This window comes from Notolepis coatsorum (genome assembly GCF_963971535.1).
Source record: "Notolepis coatsorum genome assembly, chromosome: 15".
Classification (NCBI taxonomy): Eukaryota; Metazoa; Chordata; class Actinopteri; order Aulopiformes; family Paralepididae; genus Notolepis; species Notolepis coatsorum.
Window position 1 is genome coordinate 78,680,433 of NC_140179.1, and position 26,269 is coordinate 78,706,701.

General features: G+C 43.3%; 1 protein-coding gene across 1 annotated transcript in view; it reads right to left on the minus strand.

Moving 5' to 3' along the window:
- pacsin2 (protein kinase C and casein kinase substrate in neurons 2) overlaps positions 1–26,269 on the minus strand; it is a 99,232-nt gene that overhangs the window by 36,330 nt on the left and 36,633 nt on the right. The window contains exons 2-4 of the mRNA XM_084330402.1: positions 17,558–17,653; positions 15,287–15,443; positions 8,225–8,460 (exon numbers count right to left, since the gene is read on the minus strand). Of these exons, the coding sequence (XP_084186528.1) occupies positions 8,225–8,460; positions 15,287–15,443; positions 17,558–17,617 (453 nt within the window). The 5' untranslated portion in view covers positions 17,618–17,653. The remainder of the gene's footprint in view (positions 1–8,224; positions 8,461–15,286; positions 15,444–17,557; positions 17,654–26,269) is intronic.

Here is a 26,269-nt window from a genome sequence, read left to right on the forward strand (position 1 = left end):
AGACATACCTTTTTTGTCTCTCTGCATGCATTAGGCTTAGGGAACACCTGGACCGTTAGCCTAGCTTAGCTTCATCACTGGAAGTGGGTCATACATTTACCCGAGCTCCCTACAGTCACGAAATACACTCCAAATACAACCAAAATACAACTCCAAAACGTTCCTGTAAACATGTTGTGACCTGTGTATTTACTAGGGCTGTCTTAAATACTTCAAAGCTTCGTTCGCCTCCATTTCAATGAAACGAAAGTAAGCGGCGCCTCGACTCCACCTCTCTACAACAAGCACGTGGAGATTATCTGTGTTGAAAACAACAAGGACATGTGCAGCAGACATGTCGACGAAGAAGCCATCAGACGTGTGGTTACACTTTAAAATATGCAAAGACAATGCCCAAAAAGCCGAGTGCCAGATATGCCAGAAGAAAATGGCATATCACAACTCTACAACTACTAAAAAACGTAAGTATCGCGTTGTACACGACGGCGACGCCACACAAAACATTAATAAGGCTATGCCTATGCTGCTATGACTAATGTGTTACCAAGTTGGCTAATTTAATTGTAATCATCTGCTTTTGTAGGTGCATTGTCTGATATAATTATAAATTAAATATAATATAATTGTTTGCTTGATAGACGAAGGTTGCAACATAATTATGTAATGTCATGTTGTTGGCTGTGAGAGCAGCCCCACTGCACCCAGGCAGCGCAGCCGAGTGAAACCTTGTTGGCTGCGTCACAGTCACGAAAGGGGCTACTTAATTAATTAATCCAATCCACTGCATTTATAGAGCACATTTAAAAACAACAACGTTTACCAAAGTGCTGTACAAGTCCCACAACATAAGATAAAAAAATATAAATATATTATAATTAATATATATTTTTTTTCGAAGCTTCGAATTAAATTCGAAGCTCGGCCCAGAAGCTTCGATTGCCAAAAAAAGCTTTGAAGGTCAGCCCTAGTATTTACCACATCTCCCAGTCACACAAGTCACACGAGTCTCCCAGTCACACAAGTCACACAAGTCTCCCAGTCACACAAGTCTCCCAGTCACACAAGTCACACGAGTCTCCCAGTCACACAAGTCTCCCAGTCACACAAGTGTCCCAGACACACAAGTCTCCCAGTCACACAAGTCTCCCAGACACACAAGTCTCCCAGTCATACAAGTCTCCCAGTCACACAAGTCTCCAAGTCATACAAGTCTCCCAGTCACACAAGTCCCCAAGTCACACAAGTCACACGAGTCTCCCAGTCACACAAGTCTCCCAGTCACACAAGTCACACAAGTTCTCAGTTACACAAGTCTCCCAGTCACACAAATCACACGAGTCTCCCAGTCACACAAGTCTCCCAGACACACAAGTCTCCAAGTCACACAAGTCTCCCAGTCACACAAGTCCCCAAGTCACACAAGTCACACAAGTCTCCCAGTCACACAAGTTCTCAGTCACACAAGTCTCCAAGTCACACAAGTCTCCCAGTCACACAAGTCCCCAAGTCACACAAGTCACACAAGTCTCCCAGACACACAAGTCTCCCAGTCACACAAGTCCCCAAGTCACACAAGTCACACAAGTCTCCCAGTCACACAAGTTCTCAGTCACACAAGTCCCCAAGTCACACAAGTCTCCAAGTCATACAAGTCTCCCAGTCACACACGTCCCCAAGTCACACAAGTCTCCCAGTCACACAAGTTCTCAGTCACACAAGTCTCCCAGTCACACAAGTTCTCAGTCACACAAGTCTCCCAGTCACACAAGTCACACAAGTCTCCCAGTCACACGAGTCTCCCAGTCACACAAGTCTCCCAGTCACACAAGTCTCCCAGTCACACGAGTCTCCCAGTCACACAAGTCTCCCAGTCACACAAGTCTCCAAGTCACACAAGTCTCCCAGTCACACAAGTCCCCAAGTCACACGAGTCTCCCAGTCACACAAGTTCTCAGTCACACAAGTCACACAAGTCTCCCAGTCACACAAGTCTCCCAGTCACACAAGTCTCCAAGTCAATGGGCGGCTGGGTAGCGCAGCGGACTAAGCGCCTGCCTACCACCGCAGAGACACTGGTATGGAATCCAGCTGTCAGCGGTACCTCCGGCTTGGTCGGTCGTCCATACTAACACAATTGGCAGTGTTAGCGGGTGGGAAGCCGGTGGGGTGTGTATCCTGGTCGTTGTAAAACAGCAACTCCTACAGGTCGGTCGGGGGCGCCTGCTCAGCGAGGAAGGGAACTGGGGGAAGTAGTGTGATCCTCCCACGCGTTACGCTCCCCCAGTGAGAGTCCTCGCTGTCAGGTGAAAAGAAGCGGCTGGCTGACTCCACATGTATCTGAGGAGACATGTGATAGTCTTCAACCCTCCCTAGGCCGGCAAGTGGGGGGAAAATGCGCGCAACGACCAGGAAGGGAATTGGCATAACGACTAAATTGGGATGGGAGAAAAATACAGAAAAAAGGGAGAGAAAAAGTAGATAAAAAAAAGTCTCCAAGTCACACAAGTCTCCCAGTCACACAAGTCACCCAGTCACACAAGTCTCCCAGTCACACAAGTCTCCAAGTCACACAAGTCACACGAGTCTCCCAGTCACACTAGTCTCCCAGTCACACAAGTCTCCAAGTCACACAAGTCTCCCAGTCACACAAGTCTCCCAGAGTCTCCCAGTCACACAAGTCTCCAAGTCACACAAGTCTCCCAGTCACACAAGTCACCCAGTCACACAAGTCTCCCAGTCACACAAGTCTCCAAGTCACACAAGTCACACGAGTCTCCCAGTCACACTAGTCTCCCAGTCACACAAGTCTCCAAGTCACACAAGTCACACGAGTCTCCCAGTCACACAAGTCTCCCAGTCACCAAGTCTCCAAGTCACACGAGTCTCCCAGTCACACAAGTCTCCCAGTCACACAAGTCTCCCAGTCACACAAGTCTCCCAGAGTCTCCCAGTCACCAGGTGGGTGAAGGCAGAGTGAGGTACCTGGGCTGCAGGTCGAACACTGACCTCGACGTTAGAAAAAGTAGCACTGGTGACGTGAAATCACTGCGCCCAGACAGGAGTGGTTAGGCAGAAAATAGTTCAGAGTATATCTGCTTAGAAAACGGAAATGTCTAATTCAATTATTTTTTATTTCTCCACATGGTAAATACACAGGTCACAACATGTTTACAGGAACATTTTGGAGTTGTATTTTGATTGTATTTGGAGTGTATTTCGTGACTGTAGGTCCAGGCGTTCCCTAAGCCTAATGCATGCAGAGAGACAAAAAAGGTATGTATCTTCTTGTCTAACTCCAGGGAAGATGTTAAATAAGCTAATTTCCCAAAATGTTGGAGTGTTCATTTAATGTGTTATGTTATGCATTCATCAGGGTTCCCACAGACATTGCAAAATCAAATTCAAGGACTTTAAAGTACTTTCCCAAGCACAATTCTTCATTTTAAAATGGCATTTAAAAGTATACAATTCACTTTTAAATGCAGTTTTTTGATTGAAATTTTTTTATCCAATATTTATGGCTTAAAAACAATTTCCGACAATTAGTTACACTTAAGATTAAAAATATATTTCTTGATTAAGAACTATTTGATCATGGATGAACAAAACTTTCAATGCGAATGGTTGATTTGAATTTCAATTACTTTTTAAGCACCTTGATAAGAAAATGGGCTGTTTAAGGAATTCCAGGCCTCGACTTTTTTTTGGTAAAAAAAAATCAAGCACTTTAAGCACTTCAAGGACCTTGTGCGAACCCTGGTATTTATACCTGTATCACTGTACATAATACTGTATATAAGTCAGATTAACATATCTACTCAGTAGCTTTGTTATATTTATTCCATTTAATCACTACACTGTATATTATTAATGTACTTTACCGTTACCTTACCTCTGGTTAGATGCAAACTTCTTTTGTACTGTAATTCTGTTCTGTATGATAACAATACATTTGAATCTAATCTAATGTGCTAGTTGACAATATAAATACTAGTCTGCGATTTGAACTCAAACCTACATTCAGGGTTGCCAGAAGAAAGCACTACATTTCATGGCTCATTAATAATGCATCAATTCTTCACAGAGATTGTATATTATAAAATATTACCAGGGGGAGGAAACCATTGTCAGTTTTCTGAGGTTATATGTTTAAAGACCGGCCTCCCCTATTTTTAGATCAGTCAGTTAGTAGATTACATAACTTTAGATGAATCATCAGGGACATTCCCGGTCCCTAGTGTGTATGCATCTCTGTGTGTCATTTTTCTGTATGTATTTTCTAGACTCATTAACACTTTGGGAGCCAAAGTGTTTTTACCCCCTTGAATGCCCAAACCCACTCCAATGTTAATTTAATATCGCCTAATCTATGTTTTAAATTATGGCTATGTGTCTAATCTGCCTGTCGCTTATCAAAGACTCATTTTCCAGTCAACATTGTCAAGGCAGATTGTTTTTTTATCGCTTCATTTCCGTTTGATAGCATTTTGAAAATCACTCGTTTTCGCGGAAAAAACAACCCATTCTATGATAATCGTCTTTTACTGGAATATTCCAGAACGTTGTCATTTGTCGGCCTATTTATGAATCGTTTTCAAATAAACGCTAGATGATCGATAGTATATGTGTGCGCACGCACGCTCGTGCCGCATGCTGATAATCGCTGCTCTTATTTCCTGATGGCTTTTACAGTCAAAACAGCTATATCACATATAGGGGAAACGCTTATATATCCGTGAAAACGAGTCGGATTATCCTAAGACTGATAACAGATTCCTTACCTGAGGTCAGATGGTATCCAAATGGTTCATTCAAATTTCCGATCACCATTCGAAAAAATCGCTTATTTGATTGATCCATCGTGTATACAGTAAAACACGGCCACGGCACCAAGGCTCCAGAATTAACTCTGGTAGACCCCGGTTACAACGGTCGGGGGGTAAACCCGAGAAAAGCCGTGAGTGGCATTCAAAGTGTTAAGGCAAGACAGTATCCCCGAAATCGCATTTTTTCGACGATAGAGATTGTTATATTTTCGATAATTCATGATCTTTGCGGAGCTATTTGCATATTCTATATTATAGCTATGGGGAAAATGGTATGGCTAATTTGACAGACAGTATTTGCAGTAGAGCATGTAAAAAGGCGTTTGTTTCTACACACTGTAGTTTGTAGTTTATTACACGCTGAACATCGCCCATTTCCGAAAGAATCCAGTCTTTTCCCATAGATCGCGAGATAGGACGCTTTATGTGCAATAAGGCAATAAGCCTGAATCGTTCTGGTTGATTGCCTGAACCCCCAAATACTACCAAATCAAAATGTATATAACATGTACATATGTACCTTCAGTAAATCCGATCGTTAGAAAAAGCCTCGTTTATGACCGGTCGTTATCCGATCGTTATATAAACATGTTCCACATTCGGTAAAATAGACATAGGGGGTTCTTACCTTAGCCAGAAGGTAATCCAAAAAGAATAATTCCAATGATCCCATCGGCGATCGCGATTACAAGTTTATATGTAATTACACGTTGTTTACTGGACACTAGGTTTTGAGGCGAGTGGATCTGCTTTTGCGATTGCTTTGGGAGAGCTCCTCCCCCACAGAGCCAGTCTCGATGCCTCGATGCATTCAATGACAATAATGCTGCCTTCCTATCAGAGTTCAAATGGTAGACGATACTGCCATCTGGTGATATTCGATCGACATTGCAGTTCAAGCGTATGTGGCTGTGCCAAAATTATTCAGATCGCTTCGGGCGAGTCTGTAGCGTGGGGATCAAAGGAAAAAGATCAAATGATCTAATAACGTATATATACGTGATTGCCGTTCAACACATGGCGAGCAAACACGTATATATACGTGGTTGGCGGAGATTGAGTTAATGAGGAAGTGCCTAATTTGCATATATAAACATACAATTCAGAAAACTTTTTTCTTCGTTTTTATGAACATAACAAACTGGGAAAGTTTAATAAATAAATAAATAATAATTTGTTTGCCGATTAGGTGGTAGTACCGTCTCGCCTTAATTGGTACTCTTTTCCTCTCTGGCCCTGTGTGACCACCTCCCCAGTCTAGTCTCAATCAATAACCCACCATCTCTCTCCACAGAACTGGACCACTCCGTCCCCTCCCTGCTCACAACACCAGGAAGTCACTGCCTCCATGTGACATCACACACAGGAAGAGAGCCAGGAAGTCACAGAATGCTTATGCATCGACAGGCGTGCGCATGTGAACACACACACACAGAGTTTAGGAAGTTTATGTACGGCCTGGTAAACAGGCTGCTGAAACAGTGGCAGGTTTGATCTTAAAAAAGGTTTGAACTCCCAGCCATCCCAACACTGCCAGAGCCATTGCTAGCACCCTGGTTTCCTTCCCTACCATTGCCAGTCAAAGTGCTGAATGGAAACTGGGTGGCGGTTTGACACGCCATGGCTGACCGATCGATTGTGTTGTTTGGAGACTTTAGTGGTGGCAGTTTGCAATAACAGTAACACCCCCTACATGATGCAATCAGAGGCTAAAGCTGTGGTAGCCATCTGTTTGCTGTTAATCAAGCTGGTTATCATGGAGATATAAAATAAGATAAACACAGACAGAGTGTGTGTGTGTGTGTGTGTGTGTGTGTGTGTGTGTGTGTGTGTGTGTGTGTGTGTGTGTGTGTGTGTGTGTGTGTGTGTGTGTGTGTGTGTGTGTGTGTGTGTGTGTGTGTGTGTGTGTGTGTGTGTGTGTGTGTGTGTGTGTGTGTGTGTGTGTGTGTGTGTGTGTGTGTGTGTGTGTGTGTGTGTGTGTGTGTGTGTGTGTGTGTGTGTGTGTGTGTGTGTGTGTGTGTGTGTGTGTGTGTGTGTGTGTGTGTGTGTGTGTGTGTGTGTGTGTGTGTGTGTGTGTGTGTGTGTGTGTGTGTGTGTGTGTGTGTGTGTGTGTGTGTGTGTGTGTGTGTGTGTGTGTGTGTGTGTGTGTGTGTGTGTGTGTGTGTGTGTGTGTGTGTGTGTGTGTGTGTGTGTGTGTGTGTGTGTGTGTGTGTGTGTGTGTGTGTGTGTGTGTGTGTGTGTGTGTGTGTGTGTGTGTGTGTGTGTGTGTGTGTGTGTGTGTGTGTGTGTGTGTGTGTGTGTGTGTGTGTGTGTGTATAGGTGTAGATATAGTGTACTTGTGTTCGGAAGTCTTGGCCATGTACACAAATGCACCATGACCGGTCTGAGAATTGCTGCAATGTCTAAAAGAAAAGCCAAACAAATTGCCAAATATTGCTCTGTCTCAGCTATTATTGGCAGCTTAGCCACGTGGAGAAGGAGGTGCTATGTGTCCCTTAAGTGTTCAGTGCTGCTTGGCCCCGATACATTTGATTCCCTGTTTATGTAATATAATTTGTGGAACCAAATAAAGTATTAAAATGTGTGTGTGTGTGTGTGTGTGTGTGTGGCACACTTCATAGGTTTCGTTTCGTGGTAAACGAAACATCGACATCATCATCGGACATGTGGCACTGGTGGATCTCACGTGAATCGGTACTCGGTAGTACCGACGTGATTCGGTCGATACCCTTTAACAGTACCGGATTCGGTCCCCATTACCTGGGAGTGGGACCTCATCATTCCATTACAAACTATTTGGGCTACAATTAGTTTAGCAAAATGACTCTTGACACCGCATGCTTTTTCTAAGTTACAACCCGTTTGTAGGTTTAAATTGGCACACAATGCAAAGAAAAAGAACACCTCTGAAACCAAGAAAAGTGGCCCAAGGAGAACAGATTATTGAATTTTGAGCATCAATATTTCTCCCACCAGTTACTACGTCGGCACGTACCTCTTTTTATCACACATGTTTTATTGCAGGTTGGTACATCATACATTCAATTTCCTTTCTTCTTCTTTCCATATTCATTCCACACAATAATAAACATCAAAAAATATTCCCCTGTCAGGCTGTGTCCCAACCTCCCCCCCCCCCCCCCCCCACCCCCCCCCTCCATCCCTCCCTCCCTCCCCAGTCTCAGGATGCAAGTATCTTCCATTTTCCCTTTTTCATTTTCATTTTCACGGTTTCCCACCATGAGTGCAGCTCCCTTCCACATCTCAATCGTCCCCGCCTTGTGGCTCTATTCAGTCTTGCTGTAGAAAGATCCAACATTATGACCTCCAGGAAGTATTCCAGACTTTTTTTTTTGTGCATAGTGTATGGGACCGGAACCCAACGTTGTGGCACGTACCTCTTTGAGCTTCTTGGCCCAGGGTTTCTGAGCCTTCCGGAAGCCATCCTCCGCCTCCTTGGTCTCCTTGTAGCCTCCGATCATCTGCTTGTGGAAGGAGTCCCTCTGCCAGTTCTTCAGCTTCTCGAAGTCGTCTCCCATCAGCGCCGACTTCACCTCCATGTGGAGGTCGCTCACCTTCTCCGCCTCCGTGCACAGGGCTCCCCACGCCCGCTCCAACGTGCCGTACTGAGGACCTACGGGGGGGGGAGGGGGAAACCAGTTATATATCGTGAAATGACGAAAGAGAAAAAAGGAAGACATATAAGACCATTTTACTCGACAATGACAATGCTTTGGGAATGCACACGCAATTTGGTTTTTGGAAGTCTCTGGATGAAACCCATGTCCCGTCCGGACGACCTCCTCTGTGCGAGTGCTTTCATCCAGAATGTCCCCGAGATCACTCCCCAAAAGATGTGCGTTAGGTTTGGTCCTGGAAGCAGAGTGTGGTCTACAAGACACACGACACACATGCTGCAATCGCTCACACACAAACGGTCACTTTAAACAAAATGGAAAGCACACTTTATGTAGATATAGATATTATACTATATATCTATGTATCAGTATTGAATGTAAGGTATCGGTACTAGGGCTGACCTTCGAAGTTTTTTTTGGCAATCGAAGCTTCGGGGCCGAGCTTCGATTTTAATTCAAAGCTTAAAAAAAAAATTTGTGGGACTTGTACAGCACTTTGGTAAACTTTATTGTTTTTAAATGTGCTCTATAAAGGGCGGCTATGTGGTGCAGTGGGCAAGGCGCTCACCACGAATACTGGAGACGCTGAGTTCGCCTGTTCGAGCCCAGCGCTCCACATTGCTTTCAGTTTAGCTGGTCGTCCGTACTAATACACATTGGCAGTATTAGGGGGTGGGAAACTGATGGGTGGGGATCGGGCGTTGTGGACAGCGACTCCTACAGGTCGGTTGGTGCGCCTGCGCAGTAGAATCAGGAAGCGATGGGGGTGGCGCCCCTCCAAAGTGCAGACCCCTGACGCTGAAATATCGAGCCGCGCAGGTGAAAAGATGCGACTGCTGCTACCTCGGGTATCGGAGGGGACTTGTGCTATGTATGGCTTCGTCCACATTGCAGCCGGCTTGTGGGAGGCAAGAAACAGCGTTCGAGACAGGGGAGGGTTGAATTGGATGATACGAAATAGGGATGGGAGAAAAATAGAAAAAATGGGAGAAAAAGTGTATATAAAAAAAAAAGAATTGCTCTATAAATAAAGTGGATTGGATTAATTAATTAAGTAGCCCCTTTCGTGACTGTGACGCAGCCAACAAGGTTTCACTCGGCTGCGCTGCCTGGGTGCAGTGGGGCTGCTCTCACAGCCAACGACATGACATTACATAATTATGTTGCAACCTTCGTCTATCAAGCAAACAATTATATTATATTTAATTTATAATTTATAATTATATCAGACAATGCACCTACAAAAGCAGATGATTACAATTAAATTAGCCAACTTGGTAACACAGTCATAGCAGCATAGGCATAGCCTTATTAATGTTTTGTGTGGCGTCGCCGTCGTGTACAACGCGATACTTACGTTTTTTAGGTGATTTGACAAAGTTGTTGTAGAGTTGTGATATGCCATTTTCTTCTGGCATATCTGGCACTCTGCTTTTTGGGCATTGTCTTTGCATATTTTAAAGTGTAACCACACGTCTGATGACTTCTTCGTCGACATGTCTGCTGCACATGTCCTTGTTGTTTTCAACACAGATCATCTCCACGTGCTTGTTGTAGAGAGGTGGAGTCGAGGCGCCGCTTACTTTTGTTTAATTGGAATGGAGGCGGGAAGGCGCCGCTTACTTTCGTTTCATTGGAATGGAGGCGCAAGATTTTGGAGGCTTCGATTATTTTTTTTATGTTCGAAGCTCGTGCCATTGAACGAAGCTTCGAAGCTTTGAAGTATTTAAGACAGCCCTAATCGGTACCAGCGATTTTCACAACGATGCTGGCAATATCGGAAATTAGGAATTAGGAAAGTATATAAACAGAGAGATGATGCTCCAGCTCCACCCATGTTCTCTCTGATGCACTGAGCTTATCACAAACGGACCTTGTGACATCGCTATCAAAGATTCAACAAAGCTATGGAAAACAACCTTCAACAAAGCTATGGAAAAACAACCTTCAACAAAGCTATGGAAAAACAACCTTGAGGGCACACACACACTCCCCTCGTCATACAAACAAGGATAAGCTATATGCACGCAGCAGAAAGGAACCAGGTAGTCAGGTGATTTCAGATCCAGCATGGAACCAAATCCGTTCCGGTTGCAAAATTTGTTTCTGACCAACTTCCAGATTGAAACTAAAGTGATTAACTAACACACTATATAAAACTGATATTTACATTTCAAAGCGGTAACGTTAATCTGTTGTCATAGTTTCCACTGTATTTAGAAACACTAAACGGACTGCCTTGATATAGAGAAGCTAATGTTGACTAACGGGCAGAGCTGTCGAACCTCTGCCATCTTGGCTAGCTAGCTATGTACAATGCTACAGTAAGCTAACGTCATATCAAGTTGACAGAAAAACGATATGCTGTGGAAATGGTTGCGTATGTCATGACTCATGAACTGATTGCACATACCACCGCAGACTGACTTGAACTTTGAAATGCAAATATGAACTTTATGTGACGTTAGTTCATAATGTAAGTAGGTTGGAATAAAACTTTGCAAAACCAGAATGAGATTGGCATCACAACAGGCCTCCACCGCAGGTGTTATAAAGAGGAATTCCTTACGATCAACCTCAATTATAACAACTTTCTTACTTTCCTTTTAGTTATTTTCCTTCTGGAACATTTTAAGATGAAGATGTAGATTATATAACTAAATATTTAGTATCTTCTCTTTGCATCCGAATAAGATCCAACATCGTCTTTCACTTGCATTATGGCACCAGAGCGGCTTATGTACATATCTTGCAGTCGTGTATATTGTGTGTTGTATATTGTGTCCTATATTTTAACATTTGTAGTTTAAATTATGTCTATATTTTTTTGTATATACACCGTGGGAATGGGGGAACGCAATTTCATCTTTCTGTATGTCTTGCACAAATAGAAAAATGACAATAAAGTTGACGTTGACATAAAATAACATGATCTTTTGACCATAAAAAAGGTTTTCACCATTCTTGTAAAAATCCCCATCCTCACCTGGCTATGTTAACCAGTGGTGCAGTGCTCATCATCATCATCATTTATTTATTCGTACATGGAATCACCACAGTCCAACAGTACATATTCACATAATTCACATTCTCATAAGACGTGGTAGCATGCCGTTCCACCTCCTTTCTGAGCAGAACAATAGAACAAAAATGCGTTCCACAACTTTCACTTGACTCGTCGTGCCGTGCGCCAAGTACCTGGCTACTTGTCTTTGCATAACAATAGCATAACAATAGCATAACAATAGCATAACAAATAACGAAAAGAGCAAAATCTAAATACAAGCCCTGTACCAATTGGTGGGGGTTTGCTTGAGCTGTGGAACCTCTCACTATGTGACAAATGGTCCCGACTGGAAGGATGAGATATTTCTTAAGTTGTGCTTCAGAAGGAAACTGTCCTCCTATGGAAGATAAGGGTGTTGTACAGAGGGCTAACATTTTCAACAAAGGCAAATATTGATTAAATAGATTAAATTGCTTTGATAAAGCAGGTCTTACTGTACCCATTGGTGGGGGCTTGGAACGCCCTACCCAAAGCTGTAAAGGAATGTGAATCACTACCCACTTTCAAAACCACTCTCAAAGAACACCTACGGGAGACTGCAATTAGAAACTGGCCCATATAAATGTCCTAACCTAACCCCCTCCAATGTACAGTAAATGACCGAGTATGGTTGTCAATATTCCAATGTACAGTTTTGCTTGTACAGTTGTACAGTGTTCCCCACCCACCCCTCCTATCCAACCCCCCACCCCAACCACCTCCAATGTACAGCCCCCCCCCCATCCACCCAACCCCACCCCACCTACCCAACCTCCCCCAATGTACAGTTTTTACGTCAAATGTATATACTCTTTTCTGGACTCTTTTTGTATCACAAACAGTACTGTATTTGCAAATCTGGTATGTCATAAATGTATAGATGTAGCAGTACTGTCAATCTGTATGTCATGTATGTCATATATGTCCTGATGAATTGAAAATGGGGGACCCTGATGTAAACAAGGGTCTGCATCCCCTTAACAATTGTGTGTATTGAGCTGTACTGTATTGTACCCATTCTGCAATATGTTAATAAAGTTTTCAATCAATTCAATCAATCAATCAGGCTTGCTTGACTGTTTTGTTTTGGAATGAGCTAAACCTGTTTTATAACAGGTTTGACACAGCAGCCTCGGCTAGCCTCTGTCGCGCCCCCCCCCCCCCACCCCCCCCCCCCCCCCCACCCCGACACTACTCCAGTTGCCCTGCCCACCACCCCTCCCCCACCTCTCAGCCCCTCAACTCGAGCAACCCCCCCCCCCCCCCCCCCTCTCCCTGGTGCAGCCTGTCTGCCCCCCCGCGGCTCGACGACCCGCTCCTCCCCCCCCAACACCTGAGACCCCCACAGTGTGGCTTTCTGCAGACCAGGTGAATAAACAGCTGAGTAAAATAAATGCAGGCAAGGCCGCGGGTCCAGACGGAGTTACAGCCCAAAGGTACTCAAAACCTGTGCCTCTCAGCTGTGTGACATATTCAATATGAGCCTGAGGCTGCAGAGAGTCCTGACACTGTGGAAAACCTCCTGTGTGGTCCCTGTCCCAGCACGTCCAAGGACTACAGGCCGGTGGCTCAAGTCAAGAGTTTTATTTGTCACGGCATACAGGGCATACAGTGAAATGCGGGTGGTCATGCCCGCAGCGATTGTGCAATAATACAAGTAATAAGAATAAGACATAACAGGTATAATGTACATAACGTTTAAAATGTGGCTCTAACCTCTCATATAATGAAGACCATGGAGAGGTTAGTCCTGGAGCAACTCCGTCCGGTGATCAAACCCCACCTAGACCCACTCCAGTTCGCCTACCAGCCCTGACTGGGGGTAGAGGATGCTGTCATCTACCTGCTGAACCGAGCCTACACTCACCTAGACAAGCCGGGGAGCACTGTGAGAGTCATGTTCTTTGACTTCTCCAATGCTTTTGATACCATAAGACCTGGGCTGCTGGGTGAGAAGTTGGAGGCGATGCAGGTGGTGGTGTCCTGGGTTGTTGACTAGCTGACGGGCAGACCACAGTATGTGCGCCTACAGAGCTGTGTGTCAGACAGACTGGCCAGCAACACCGGGGCCCCGCAGGGGACAGTCCTCTCTCCCTTCCTCTTCACCGTCTACACCAACGACTTCCACTATCGGTCAGAGTCCTGCCACCTTCAGTCTCTGCGATAGTGGGATTCATTAAGGACGGCAATGAGAGGGAATACCGGGAACTGGTAGTGGACTTCGTCACATGGTGCGATAAAAACCACCTGCAGCTAAATGTGGCGAAGACCAGGGAACTGGTGGTGGATCTGGGGAGGAGGAGGAGTGCACCTGTGACCCCCGTTTCCATCAGGGGAGTCGATGTGGACATGGTTGAGGATTACAAATACCTCAAGAGTTCACATCGACAACAAACTGAACGGGTCAAAACACGCAGAGGCACTCTACAAGAAGGGACAGAGCCGACTCTACTGCCTCAGAAGGCTGAGATCCTTCAACGTCTGTACAAGGATGTTGAGGATGTTCTACGAGTCGGTGGTGGCGGGCGCCTTCTTGTACGCTGTGACCTGCTGGGGCAGCGGACTGAGAGCGGGGGACGCAAACAGGCTGGATAAGCTGGTCAGGAAGGCCAGTAACATGGTAGGGGTGGAGCTGGACTCTCTAGCGGTGGTGGCGGAGAGGAGGAGCCTTGCTAAGCTCCATGCCATCAGGGACAACCCCTCCCACCCACTATACACAGACTTGGCTGACAGGAGGAGCACGTTCAGTGCTAGACTAACACTCCCAAAATGTAGCACTGAACGGCACAGGAAGTCCTTCATTCCGACAGCCATCAGACTTTATAATGCATCTCTGTGCCTCACTGCATCACTGAGCACAGAGTAACATAGTGACAGTACCATCTTCCTGGACTTTTACATTTAAAACATTGTCAATATTGCACTTACTGTACACTTGTAGATCTCTGTATTTTTTACTGTATATTTTATATTAGATTGTACATACATAACAGAGGAAATGTGAAATGTGAATCCCAGACCGTAGTTTATCATTATTATGTTATTCTTAGGCTTATTTTATTGCTTATTCTTAGGCAATTTTTTTGTTATTCTTATTCGTGATTTGATTTGACTACCTAAATGTTTACTGTGAGCGATTTGTAGTGCCAAATTCCCCTCTGGATAATTCAAGTATTTCTATTCTATAAAAACAGCTCAAGTTCAGTTGAAACGACAAGTGCTCGAGTAATCGATTACTCACGCCCATCCCTACAAAGTTACATGGCTTGGTGAGCCACGCAAAGAGGGACCCAGTGGGAATTGAACCGCTAACCCTGTGTTAGCACCATGCTCTACCCATTGAGCTACAGGGCCATATATTATTCAAATATAAGGCGATACATAAATATAAAACTTTATTATTATCCTAATTATATTTTATTATAACATAACTATTAAAATCGTGAAGAAAAAATGTATGTTACTATATAAAAAAACAAATAAAATTTGTATACATTTTGTATATAAAACTAAAACTTTTGTAACCTTTTTTGTGTGCAAAATAATGTTTTTTTGTTTTGTTTTGTTTGTAAGTAATGTAATGTAATGTAAAAAGAGTAGGCAATTATAAGCCTCGGCTTCAGCCTACATTTTCTTTCTTTCGTTTATAAATGTAAAAATATAAACTACTGTACATTGCTTTGTAAAAGAAGACCGGAAGGCCATGCGTTTTTCCTGTCTCTCTGTCTGTGTGTGTGTGTGCGTGTGTGTGTGTTAGTGTGAAGGGCAGGCCCCACCTTTCTCTATGAGTTGCCTCCAGCGTTTGGACCACTCCGTGAGCTGTTGTGCGTAAGCCTTCTCGATGCGCGCACGCTCATGGAGGCAGCTCATCAGGTCGTTACAGAGGCGGTTTCCATCATCCACCCGCTTCACTGTCCTCTTGTAATTACCCACCTGAGAGAGAGGAAGAGAGAGAGAGAGAGAGAGAGATAGAGATAGAGATAGAGATAGAGATAGAGATAGAGATAGAGATAGAGAGAGAGAGAGAGAGAGAGGAGAGGAAGAGAGAGAGAGGAGAGGAAGAGAGAGAGGAAGAGAGCGAGGAAGAGGGAGAGAGAGAGAGAGGAAGAGGAGGAGAGAGAGAGAGGAGAGAGGAAGAGAGAGGAGAGGAAGAGAGAGAGGAGAGAGGAAGAGCGAGAGAGAGGAAGAGAGGAGAGAGAGACAAACATAGGAAGAGAGAGAGAGAGAAAGTGGAAGAGAGAGAGGAAGAGGGAGAGAGAGAGGAAGAGAGAGAGACAAACAGAGGAAGAGAAAGTGGAAGAGAGAGAGAGAGGGAAAGAGGCTGTTAAAAAGGATCAGATTAAACCGAATATATATATTTATTTATTGATATATATTGCATAGTATTTGTATATCGTTTGATATCCCTTGTATATTCCTTGTACATATACACGGAATATCCCTTTAGCACAGACCATAATATTTCATTCTCCTATTGGACAGCGGTCCACAGGCGCCAGAGCCGTGCCTCCGGAGTCAGGTTCAAAGTCACCGTCAAGACATGTCTGTGCATGCCCGGCCTTTGGCAGGGATACGAGACAGAAATGTCGTTGGCACTAGTTTGTTCACCGTGCATATAAATATGGCGCAGGTGAATACAGAAGCACTTAGTCTTACTTAGTCAGAAGTCAAGAGTTACCCAATAAGTTGAAGCCTCACCCACGATACAACGTGCGGTGAAGTATGGCCTGTTTGGCCCCAGAATAGAGCATTGAGACCGCGTGCGAATTAATAACTGAATTGTCAGAGTTTGGCGCTATACCGTCGAGTGCGACATATTTCTATTAAGTCAGTAATAGTCTATTTGTGTATAGTGTATCGTGCGGCTAAAGTTCTACGGTGACCAGCATCACCAACGCTTCCTCGTATTAGCTAGAGTTCTTATCCAGGCTGGGCTGCTTTCATGGCGTTTTCACCCGAGGAGACCTAGACGAGAACCGTGTGGACATGTACACTGGATTAATCTACCCGACGACTGCATAGCCCTTTGCGGCTGGATTATATTTGCTTTGGTCCTGTGATTTATGGAGCGGAGAATCGCCGACGCTTACACGTGTTGGATTTACCCCGCGAGGAGCCAAGTCGAGTCGGCGCCTCAGAGAGCCTGAGGCCGGCTAGCTTTCTTCACTGTGGAGCTACAGTCTACGGAGAACAGCTGTATTCGTCTGTGGATCAAGAGGCTATTACACCGTCTCCTGTACTTGGAGTCTCCTTAGTCATCGTTGACCAGACTCTCTACTACCGACAGTTCCTCTACCCCTGCTGGCTTACAACCAGGGGGACCCTTCCAGTATCTCCCGCTATATATTACTAGTGTACCATAGATATAATTCCCTAAGATTCAGGTTGTATAATTACCTCCTGCGTAACCAGAGAATGGACATTCATTGTTGATTTGCCTACGCACATTCCTTTGCCTTACAAGTGCATTCAAAGTATAATAGAGAAGTATTATGTACCTTTTGCTGCAATAAATACTTAAAGACAACTTTGTGTAGAACCGGTTCATTGTGGGAAGTGTTCATTATATTTAGATATCATGTACTGTATGGCCAGTAATTAAAGTACATAAAGCGGTAGTGGTTTAATGATACCATACTTATCAATACAGTCAGGGAATTGTACCCCTCAGTTACAGAGGCCATTGACCATATTCACACGGCAGCCATTTTGCTCTTATGTCACGGAACCTGTTGGGAACCTGAGCATTTGACACACAGAACATCAAGTGGCTTTGCTTTGATTCCTGACATCCTACACCTGGCTGTAGGCATCACGATTTTAGTAGCTGGGAAATTCTCCCATTTACAGACAATATATTGTAGCCCGATATCAATATCCAACATCTTGTATATTGGTATTAGTACTTCCCTCCCTCACACGGACAGTGTCCATATTTCATTGCAAAGTATTTTTTTTATTGAAAATTGTGATGTTTTATGACATTAGTGGTTTGTGTGTGTGTGCAAGCTTTCATTGGTGGATTCAAATAAAGCGTGTGTCCTCACCTCCCAGAAGCTTTCGCTGGAGATGTCGAGCATGGAGCCATCATCATAGGAGCCTGACATCTCGACTGCCCCGCTGTTCCCCTCAGTCCACAGGGCCTGAAGACACACAAAACAAACAAACAAAAAGCATCGACGTTAGAGACCCTGATGAACACCTGGCTCACGGCTCAGCGCACAGTAACAAACACACCGTACGCGGCTAGGGACCAAAAAGCTTGTCCTCGAAGAATCCCCTCTTGAATGAAATTGTGAGGCGAATAAAAGCGACAAGCTGTCTCAGCACAGAGCATTTATTCTGGGTTATTGGCGATGCGGACACAGGTTCAATTTCTGTACAAACATTCATTCACCTGTACGCAAGGTGTACAAATTATTGTTGCACTGTTGTCCTGCACATGGTAGCAGGTAGGGTTGGGTTGGTACCAAACTCGTACTACCGAGTACCGATTCATGCTAGATCAATCTGTACCAATTTTTTTTTTACCTTTAGATGTTTAGTATACGAGTGTAATACAAGAGGGAGTATTTTCCACAAATATCACTGTCCCGTCTCTTTGGAAAGACTAGATAATGACACATAATACATGATCATGCAATTTATTTTGTGTGGTGTGTAAATAATAAATAACAAAATGTTCTAAATAAATAAATAAAATTACAACCGAAATACAACTTTTTGTTATTACAGAAAGAGTCAAGCACTGAAAAGGTGCCACTGGATACAGATACAGGCTACTGGTACAATGTGATCATCATGTATCGTCTTTCAGTGGCATAAAACAGCACAGCTCTACTGCCATCCCTCTTTCTCTTGTTGCGTTTGAGTGTTTCTCAGCCTGGACCCTATACTACATGATAAAGGAGGTGGCAGGGAATCAAAAACACACATACAGTGGGGGAAATAAGTATTGAACACATCAACATTTTGTTCAGTAAGTAAATGTATTTCCAATGAGCGTATTTAAGCGAAATTTGCACCAGACTTTGGTATTAACTCAAGAAATCCAGACAAGAAATCTAAACATTAAAGTCCATATGTAAATAAAGTTATGTGTAATAAAGTGGAATGAAACAGGAAAAAATTATTGGACACACTAAGAAAAAGCAGTACACCACAGCAAGGAAAGGCAAGGAACTAGCTGAAAACCAAAACTAATTAGGAGGCAACTCTACCTCCTATCTGTGCTAATAATGTCAACTGGGTTAGAATATATTGATGGGCTATATTATAAAATGCTTTCTTTTGTTACCAAGGTGCCACACAAGAAACATCAAATGATGGGTAAAAGCAAAGAGCTCTCAAGACCTTCACAAACAGATTGTTGCAAATCATGAAAATAGAATTGGCTAAAGACGTATTTCACAACTTCAGAATCTTCCAGTAAGCATAAGCACCATTGGGGGCATTATCTATAAGTGGAAGTGGAAGCAACATCACTACATCATTAACCGGCCAATGCACAGGTGCTCCTCGCAACATTTCTGATCAGGGAGTCAGAAGGATACTGGGAAGAGTAGCCAAAGAGCCATGGACCACTAGGAAAGAGCTCCAGAAAGACTTGGAGGCAGCAGGTACAACTGTGACAGAAAGGACCATAGGCAATGCACTCCACCGCCATGGCCTCTGTGCACGCTCAGCCCGCAAGACTCCACTACTGAAGAAAAGACATGTTGAAGCTTGTTTAAAGTTTGCCAAACAACATTTGAACAAGCCAGTGAATTACTGGGAGCATGTACTCTGGTCAGATGAGATTCTTGAGATGAACCTGCTGCCATCCACCAGGATGCTGAGGATGAGACGTGGGTGGACCTTCCACCAGGACAACAATCCAAAGCATACAGCAAAGGAAACTCGCAGTTGATTTCAGAGAAAGAAAATCAACTTGTTGGAATGGCCCAGACCTGACTTAAACCCAATTGAACATTTGTGGAAATCCAGAGCCTGCAGAATAATGAAAAACCCACACCACCCCAACAACAGCCTGTTCACGCTGCTAAGGTCAGGCAGACGCCTGCGAACCCCAGCTACTAGGACAGAGAGGCTTCGGCTCAGCTTCTTCCCCCAGGCCATCAGAGCCTTGAACACTGAACTCTCCACACTCAAGCACACATGAGCACACACACGATACACACACTGTACACGCTCACACACTAGCAGCCACTTTAACATGAGCAAGCACACACTCATGCTGCACACGCCCACACTTATGGCCACTAAGGAAAGGTCACTTTAAAAATAGTATAGTATAACCTGAGATTGTATAAAATAGCAATGTACAGAAAGACCCAGTGCCTCATCCGTAGCTAACAGTGTATGCACTACCACAGGACCTAGCATGTCCTCCATGCTCTGTAAATAACTTATGTACATATACCGATATGCCTTACTATGTTACTGTTTATTGTACAATGTTGTTTTATTAGATTCCATTATATGTTGTTATTACTGTATTGCACATCGTTGCGGGCAAGACCACCCGCATTTCATTGTATACTTGTATGCCGTGACAAATAAAACTCTTGACTTGACTTGACTTGATCTGAAGATCCAGATTCACAAGAGGCCCCCCTGCTATCTTCAAGATTGAAAGACAATCTGTGTAGAGCAGTGTTTCCCACAGGATTTTCAGAGACTATGGGGGGTGAACCTCCAACCCTCTAGGGGGGTCCGGTGGCATGTCCCCCGACATTTTTTGTTGTTGTACATTTTAAAGTTAAATGCATCAATCTGGTGCACTGAGAGCAAAATAAAGAGGCTAGATCTATGATGAACTTTGTGCTCAAAACACAAAATCGACTAGACTAGTGCTTCCCGATTGCTCCTCGAAGCACCCCAGCCGTTCAATGTATTTGTTAAATTCCACCACCAGCACACCTGATTCAACTTAACTAGCCCTTTATTAGTTGAATCAGGTGTGCTGGTGGTGGAATTTAACAAATACATGGAACGGCCAATAGCATATATCTGCAGAGCCACAGAGCCCAACGTCTGGGCGGGGCTTCGTGGCGTGGACGTGGCTTGTGGCGTGGACCTGGCTTTGCACTACTGCGCATGCGGATGAGGGGGGGGCTCTCTCGCTCGCTCTCTCTCTCTCTCTCTCGTTTACGACATACACAACTTTCGTCTTGTTTACATCAGGGTCCCCCATTTTCAATTCATCATAACATGACATACAGATAGACAGTACTGTTACATCTAGACATTTATGACATACCAGATCTACAAATATACTATACATTTATGACATACCAGATCTACAAATATACTAGACATTTATGACATACCAGATCTACAAATATACTAGACATTTATGACATACCAGATCTACAAATATACAGCACTGTTTGTGATACAAAAAGAGTCTAAAAAGAGAGTATATACATTTGAGGGGGAATAAACTGTACATTGGAAGAGGTTGGGTAGGTGGGGAAAACTGTACATTGGAGGGGGTTGGGTGGGGGGGACTGTGCATTGGAGGATTGGAAGAGGTCTGTGGACCTGATGATGAGTACCAGTCTTCTCCTCGGACATATAAAATCAGTTTTTCAATACAAGTACGACTCAAGACACAGAACATTAGTATGCAAAATAAAAAATGAACACAGATTTTGAGTGTGAATGAAAACTTTATTTAACATATTGCAGAATTGGTACAATACAGTACGGCTCAATACACACAATTGTTAAGGGGATGCAGACCAGAGAAATACTTTTGTCTTGTTTACATCAGGGTCCCCCATTTTCAATTAATATTGACATAGGGACATACAGGTATTTAGTACAGACACATTTGTGACATGATAAAATCTTTGAGAAGATTTGGGCTGCCTCGGGTACGATACATTACAGTGCTGCTTTAGTGTTGCCTCTGGTTATTTAAAATGTGTATCCAGAAAAGATATGCGAAGGGCATAATTTAACTTTGTCTAAGGCCCTGTTTAGACGGAAACGCTAGCAGGTGAATCTGCTAAAATATTTTTTCGGATGTGCCTTTTGTTTATACGGCAACAGCGTTTTTACGGGGAGAATCCGCAAAAAAGTGAGACCACCTTCCTGGGTAGAATTCCTAGAAACGATAAACCTTTGCGCTATCATCTAAACTGTCAAACCGCATAAAACTATGACGAAAGGGTTGTCGAGGCTCTCGTCGCGTACTGCTTACGTCACAGGCATGCGCCAGTAGCCGAGAAGCGTAAACAAAGCATGTCTTATTCTATCCATGGCGATCACCTGAAGGCTACGTTGACTTTTAAATACACAAGAATCAGTCCCGCGGCTATCGCAACTATTAGTGACTGGAGCCACTGTCTGTGAGTGACTCTGCTTTGGTCCAATCACATTGCCCCACCCACAGTCTGCGAATCAGAGGCAGAGTAGGGCGGGTCTGACACAGCACGGTCATGTGACATCTGCACCAATCGTGTGACAGCGGGGCTCCGTCGTTTCGAGTCTTTACAGCCTCGTCTGCACGCAGAATTCCATCCCAAAACACTAGTCTAAACGCAAAATTAAAAGTGAGACTGCAAGACGACTTCTGTGGTTTCTGCTGAGACTCTCTCCGTCTAAACATGGCCTAAGACTAACTGATGTGATCATATAAGTGTTTGATTTTCTTTCATTTCAGGCGGATGGGCTGTAGTAATGTGTCCCTGTGGCATTGTCTACAGCAGGGGTTCCCAAACTTTTCAGGCCAGGGCCCAGAAAATAAGGCGTCAGAGAGCCTTGCCCAATGCACATCGTCGGGCCTTTTTTTTTTTTTTTTTTTTTTTTTCAGGCGACCGATTTTTTAAGCCAAATATCACTTCAATCCTATTAAGTTAGTTCAAGTTAGTTATTCATTTATATGTGCTATTTATGAGAGGGCTAACTTGTTGCAAAATAATAATGATAATAATAATAGCCTCATTCAAATACTATTGTTGCTTCGGTTGTTTTCAGCGTTTTATGTGCATAATCTGTTATTTAGTTGGAAATGTTCGTTGAAATAAGTAGATTTTTCGTTTTTGTTTATTTATTAAGTTAATATAAAACCATATAGTCACATTTTAAAATACAATAGAATAGAATTTTAGAATACAACTAGAAACACTGTCCTGGCCTGCTTCTAAGTTCAGTGGCCTGACAAAAAAAAATAATAAAAAAATAACAAATAAAAAATAAAAAATAACTTTTTTTTTTTTTTTTTTTTAATCATCTCGCGGCCCACCCGTGGCTGCTCGCGGCCCACCTTTGGGTCGCGACCCCGACTTTGGGAACCACTGGTCTACAGCATCAAATGCAATTTGCGAGCGGAGAGCCCTCACGACTATGCCGATATGTTAGATCCTAATGTGAAAAACTGATTTTATATGTCTGAGGAGAAGACTGGTACTCATCATCAGGTCCACAGACGGGCTTCCCATCTTCGTCTCCACAAAGTACTGGGGGGGTCTACTGTATGTGAGACATATTTCCTTTAGAGTGAAAGAAAAATGACATGTGAACAAGTATGTTGTGTGCCAGGTTAATGTGCAGTCATGGTAAAGTGACGGGTGGACCACCACTTATGTCATGTGTCCAGGCAGGCCTCAGGTACAAGTCATTTGAACTCCAGCAGCCCATTACGTACCAACCTGTTTCTTTCCCCATGAATCCCTGCACAGCCACAGACACTAAACCGAAAGAAGCTTTAGCTGCCATGACAAAGATGCCAGACATCCATACATCTGCTTATAGATCTGTTTGATAATGTCTAGCTCAGGAAAGGCTGCAAGGCACCTACCCAACCTCTTCCAATCCTCCAATGCACAGTCCCCCCCACCCAACCCCCTCCAATGTACAGTTTTCCCCACCTACCCAACCTCTTCCAATGTACAGTTTATTCCCCCTCAAATGTATATCTCTTTTTAGACTCTTTTTGTATCACAAACAGTGCTGTATATTTGTAGATCTGGTATGTCATAAATGTCTAGTATATTTGTAGATCTGGTATGTCATAAATGTCGAGTATAGATGGGCGGTCAGGTGGCGTAACGGAGATTGCGTTCGTCACCAACCCCGGAGCGGCTGGATTCGCCTGTTCGAATCCAGCTCACTGTGGGGTTGTCACCAGCTTGGCTGGCCGTTCACACGAATACAATTGGCAGTATTAGAGGGTGGGAGAAGCTGGCGGGGTGGGTCCGGGTCGTTGTAAACAGCGACCCCTACAGTTCGGTCGGGGCGCCTGCTAAGCGCGGATAGGATTTTTTTTTTTTTTTTATACTTTATTGTGTCAAAGAAAAACATTTTACATTTAGGTATAGTAAGTGTACCCACATACACATACACAACTGCACCTGTCCATACTTACATACGTACATACACACACAAATGTACATACGCATATTCCAAATCTTGACACTTTTTTTTTTTTTTTTTTTTTTTTGTACCCATCACCCATACAAAAAACAAGAGACAAAAACACAAACAAAGGGGCGAGCACCAGCATAGATCCCGGACCGGCACACATCCAACATCCATCCCTACCCGTCCCCACACACACACAAGAAAAACAACAAACAACAACAACAATAATAACAGCAAACAAATAAGAAATTAATAGAAAAAAGAAACCAACCAAAAAACTAAAAATTTAAATAAAATAATAATAATAATAATAATAATAATAATAATAATAATAATAATAATAATAATAATAATAATAATAATAATAATAATAATAATAATAATAAGTAAAAAGGCTTGAATTTTCATTGTAGGTATAGCTGTAGGCCTAAGGGGTGTTCCCCAACAATTGATCAGTAGATCATCACTGTTTCATGTTACTTAAAATCTTCCTTAAAGACTGATCTGTCTGTCAACTAGTACCCCTCCATAGTTTAAAGAGACCCCATCTTTTTCCCAGCATATTTTCATTCTTATTGATTTTGTAGGTTACCTTTTCCATACTATATATGTCCTCTACAGTTTCTAACCATTTGTTTACTTTCGGGCGTTCAAGTTTTTTCCAAGCTCTTGTAATTTGTTTAAGTGCTGCAGCTCTCAAAATAAAAAAAAATGTATAGTTCTTCTTTTTGTAGGTTTTTGGGGCATGTTCCTAAGAGTATATCATGTTTTTCTATACCCACTTCCTCAAACATCTGTTCCATTATGTCTAGAATATCTGACCAGTAGATTTGAATTTTTTTACATGTAAAGAAAATATGTGTATGGTCAACATTCTTCTCCCCACACTCCCTCCAGCAGCCGGGATCATTTTGTGCGTATTTGGACATACTCGATGGTGTTCTAAAGTACCTCATATTTATTTTCCAAGCATACTCCTGCCAAAAGGGTGATTTTATGTAATGGAAGATATCTTTAAAGCTTTGATTCCACTCCTTATCTGGTATGTTTGTTTTCAGTTCCTTCTCCCATTTATTTTTAATATAGCTTAAATCTTCAATTTTGTTTTCTTGGAGCATTTTGTAGATTTGTCCAGTTGTGTTTTTGAGGTTATGGCTTTGGAAAGACGATGAAGTCACTAGTCAGGACTCAGGAGAGGAGTATATTGTAGTAAACTGAGGATTACTGAGGATGCACAGATAATGTTGATATTCAAATATAAAAAGGTTTCGAGAGGAGTGGAAGTTTGAAGACAGACTAGACTACAATATGATGCGGGGGTGGTGAGTTGAAACAGTGTGTGTGTCCCCGACCCCACTTCTATGTTTCAATAAATTATTTGGATTTAAAACTATTAACGCCGACTCATTCCTTCAGTCCACTCAAAATTATGCGAATATTCCTTATGTTGTTTATGATATTAATTGAAAATAGCATATGAGAGTATAATATAGTAATAATAACACATGGCGATATACTAAAAAGCTATTTTTAATTTTTGGCTGGTAAAAAATCTGCCTGGCTGGTAGTTTTTAAAATCTACCAGCCAAATGGCTGGTAAGTCAAAAAGTAAATTTTGTTCCCTGAGCTCACAGCTCCGGGGTTGTCACCAGCTTGGCTGGCCGTTCACACAAATACAATTGGCAGTATTAGAGGGTGGGAGAAGCTGGCGGGGTGGGTCCGGGTCGTTGTAAACAGCGACCCCTACAGTTCGGTCGGGGCGCCTGCTAAGCGCGGATAGGATCTAAGTGGGATAGTGTGATCCTTCCACACGCTACGCCCTCTCAGTGAGAATCCGCGCTGCCAGGTGAAAAGAAGCGGTTGATTGGCTGGACGTGTGTCGGAGGAAGCACGTGGTAGCCTCCACTCTCCCAGACCGACTGTGGGGGTTAAGTGCGCAGCGACCAGGAAGGGGATTGGGAATTGGCATAACGACTAACATTGGGATGGGAGAAAATCGGAGGAAAAGGGAGGGGGAAAAATATCAATAAAAAAATAAAAAATAAAATAAATGTCTAGTATATTTGTAGATCTGGTATGTCATAAATGTCTAGTATATTTGTAGATCTGGTATGTCATAAATGTCTAGATGTAACAGACAGTACTGTTTATCTGTATGTCATGTTATGATGAATTGAAAATGGGGGACCCTGATGTAAACAAGACGAAAGTTGTGTATGTCGTAAACGAGAGAGAGAGAGCGAGCGAGAGAGCCCCCCCCCCCCCCCCCCCCCCCCCGGGTTATCTGTGTTGAACTGGTTTATTTTTTAGAAAATAAAAAAATATAGTGGATTACTATTACGACTACTACCACTGCCAATACTACTGATACATCCCTATTGGCAAAC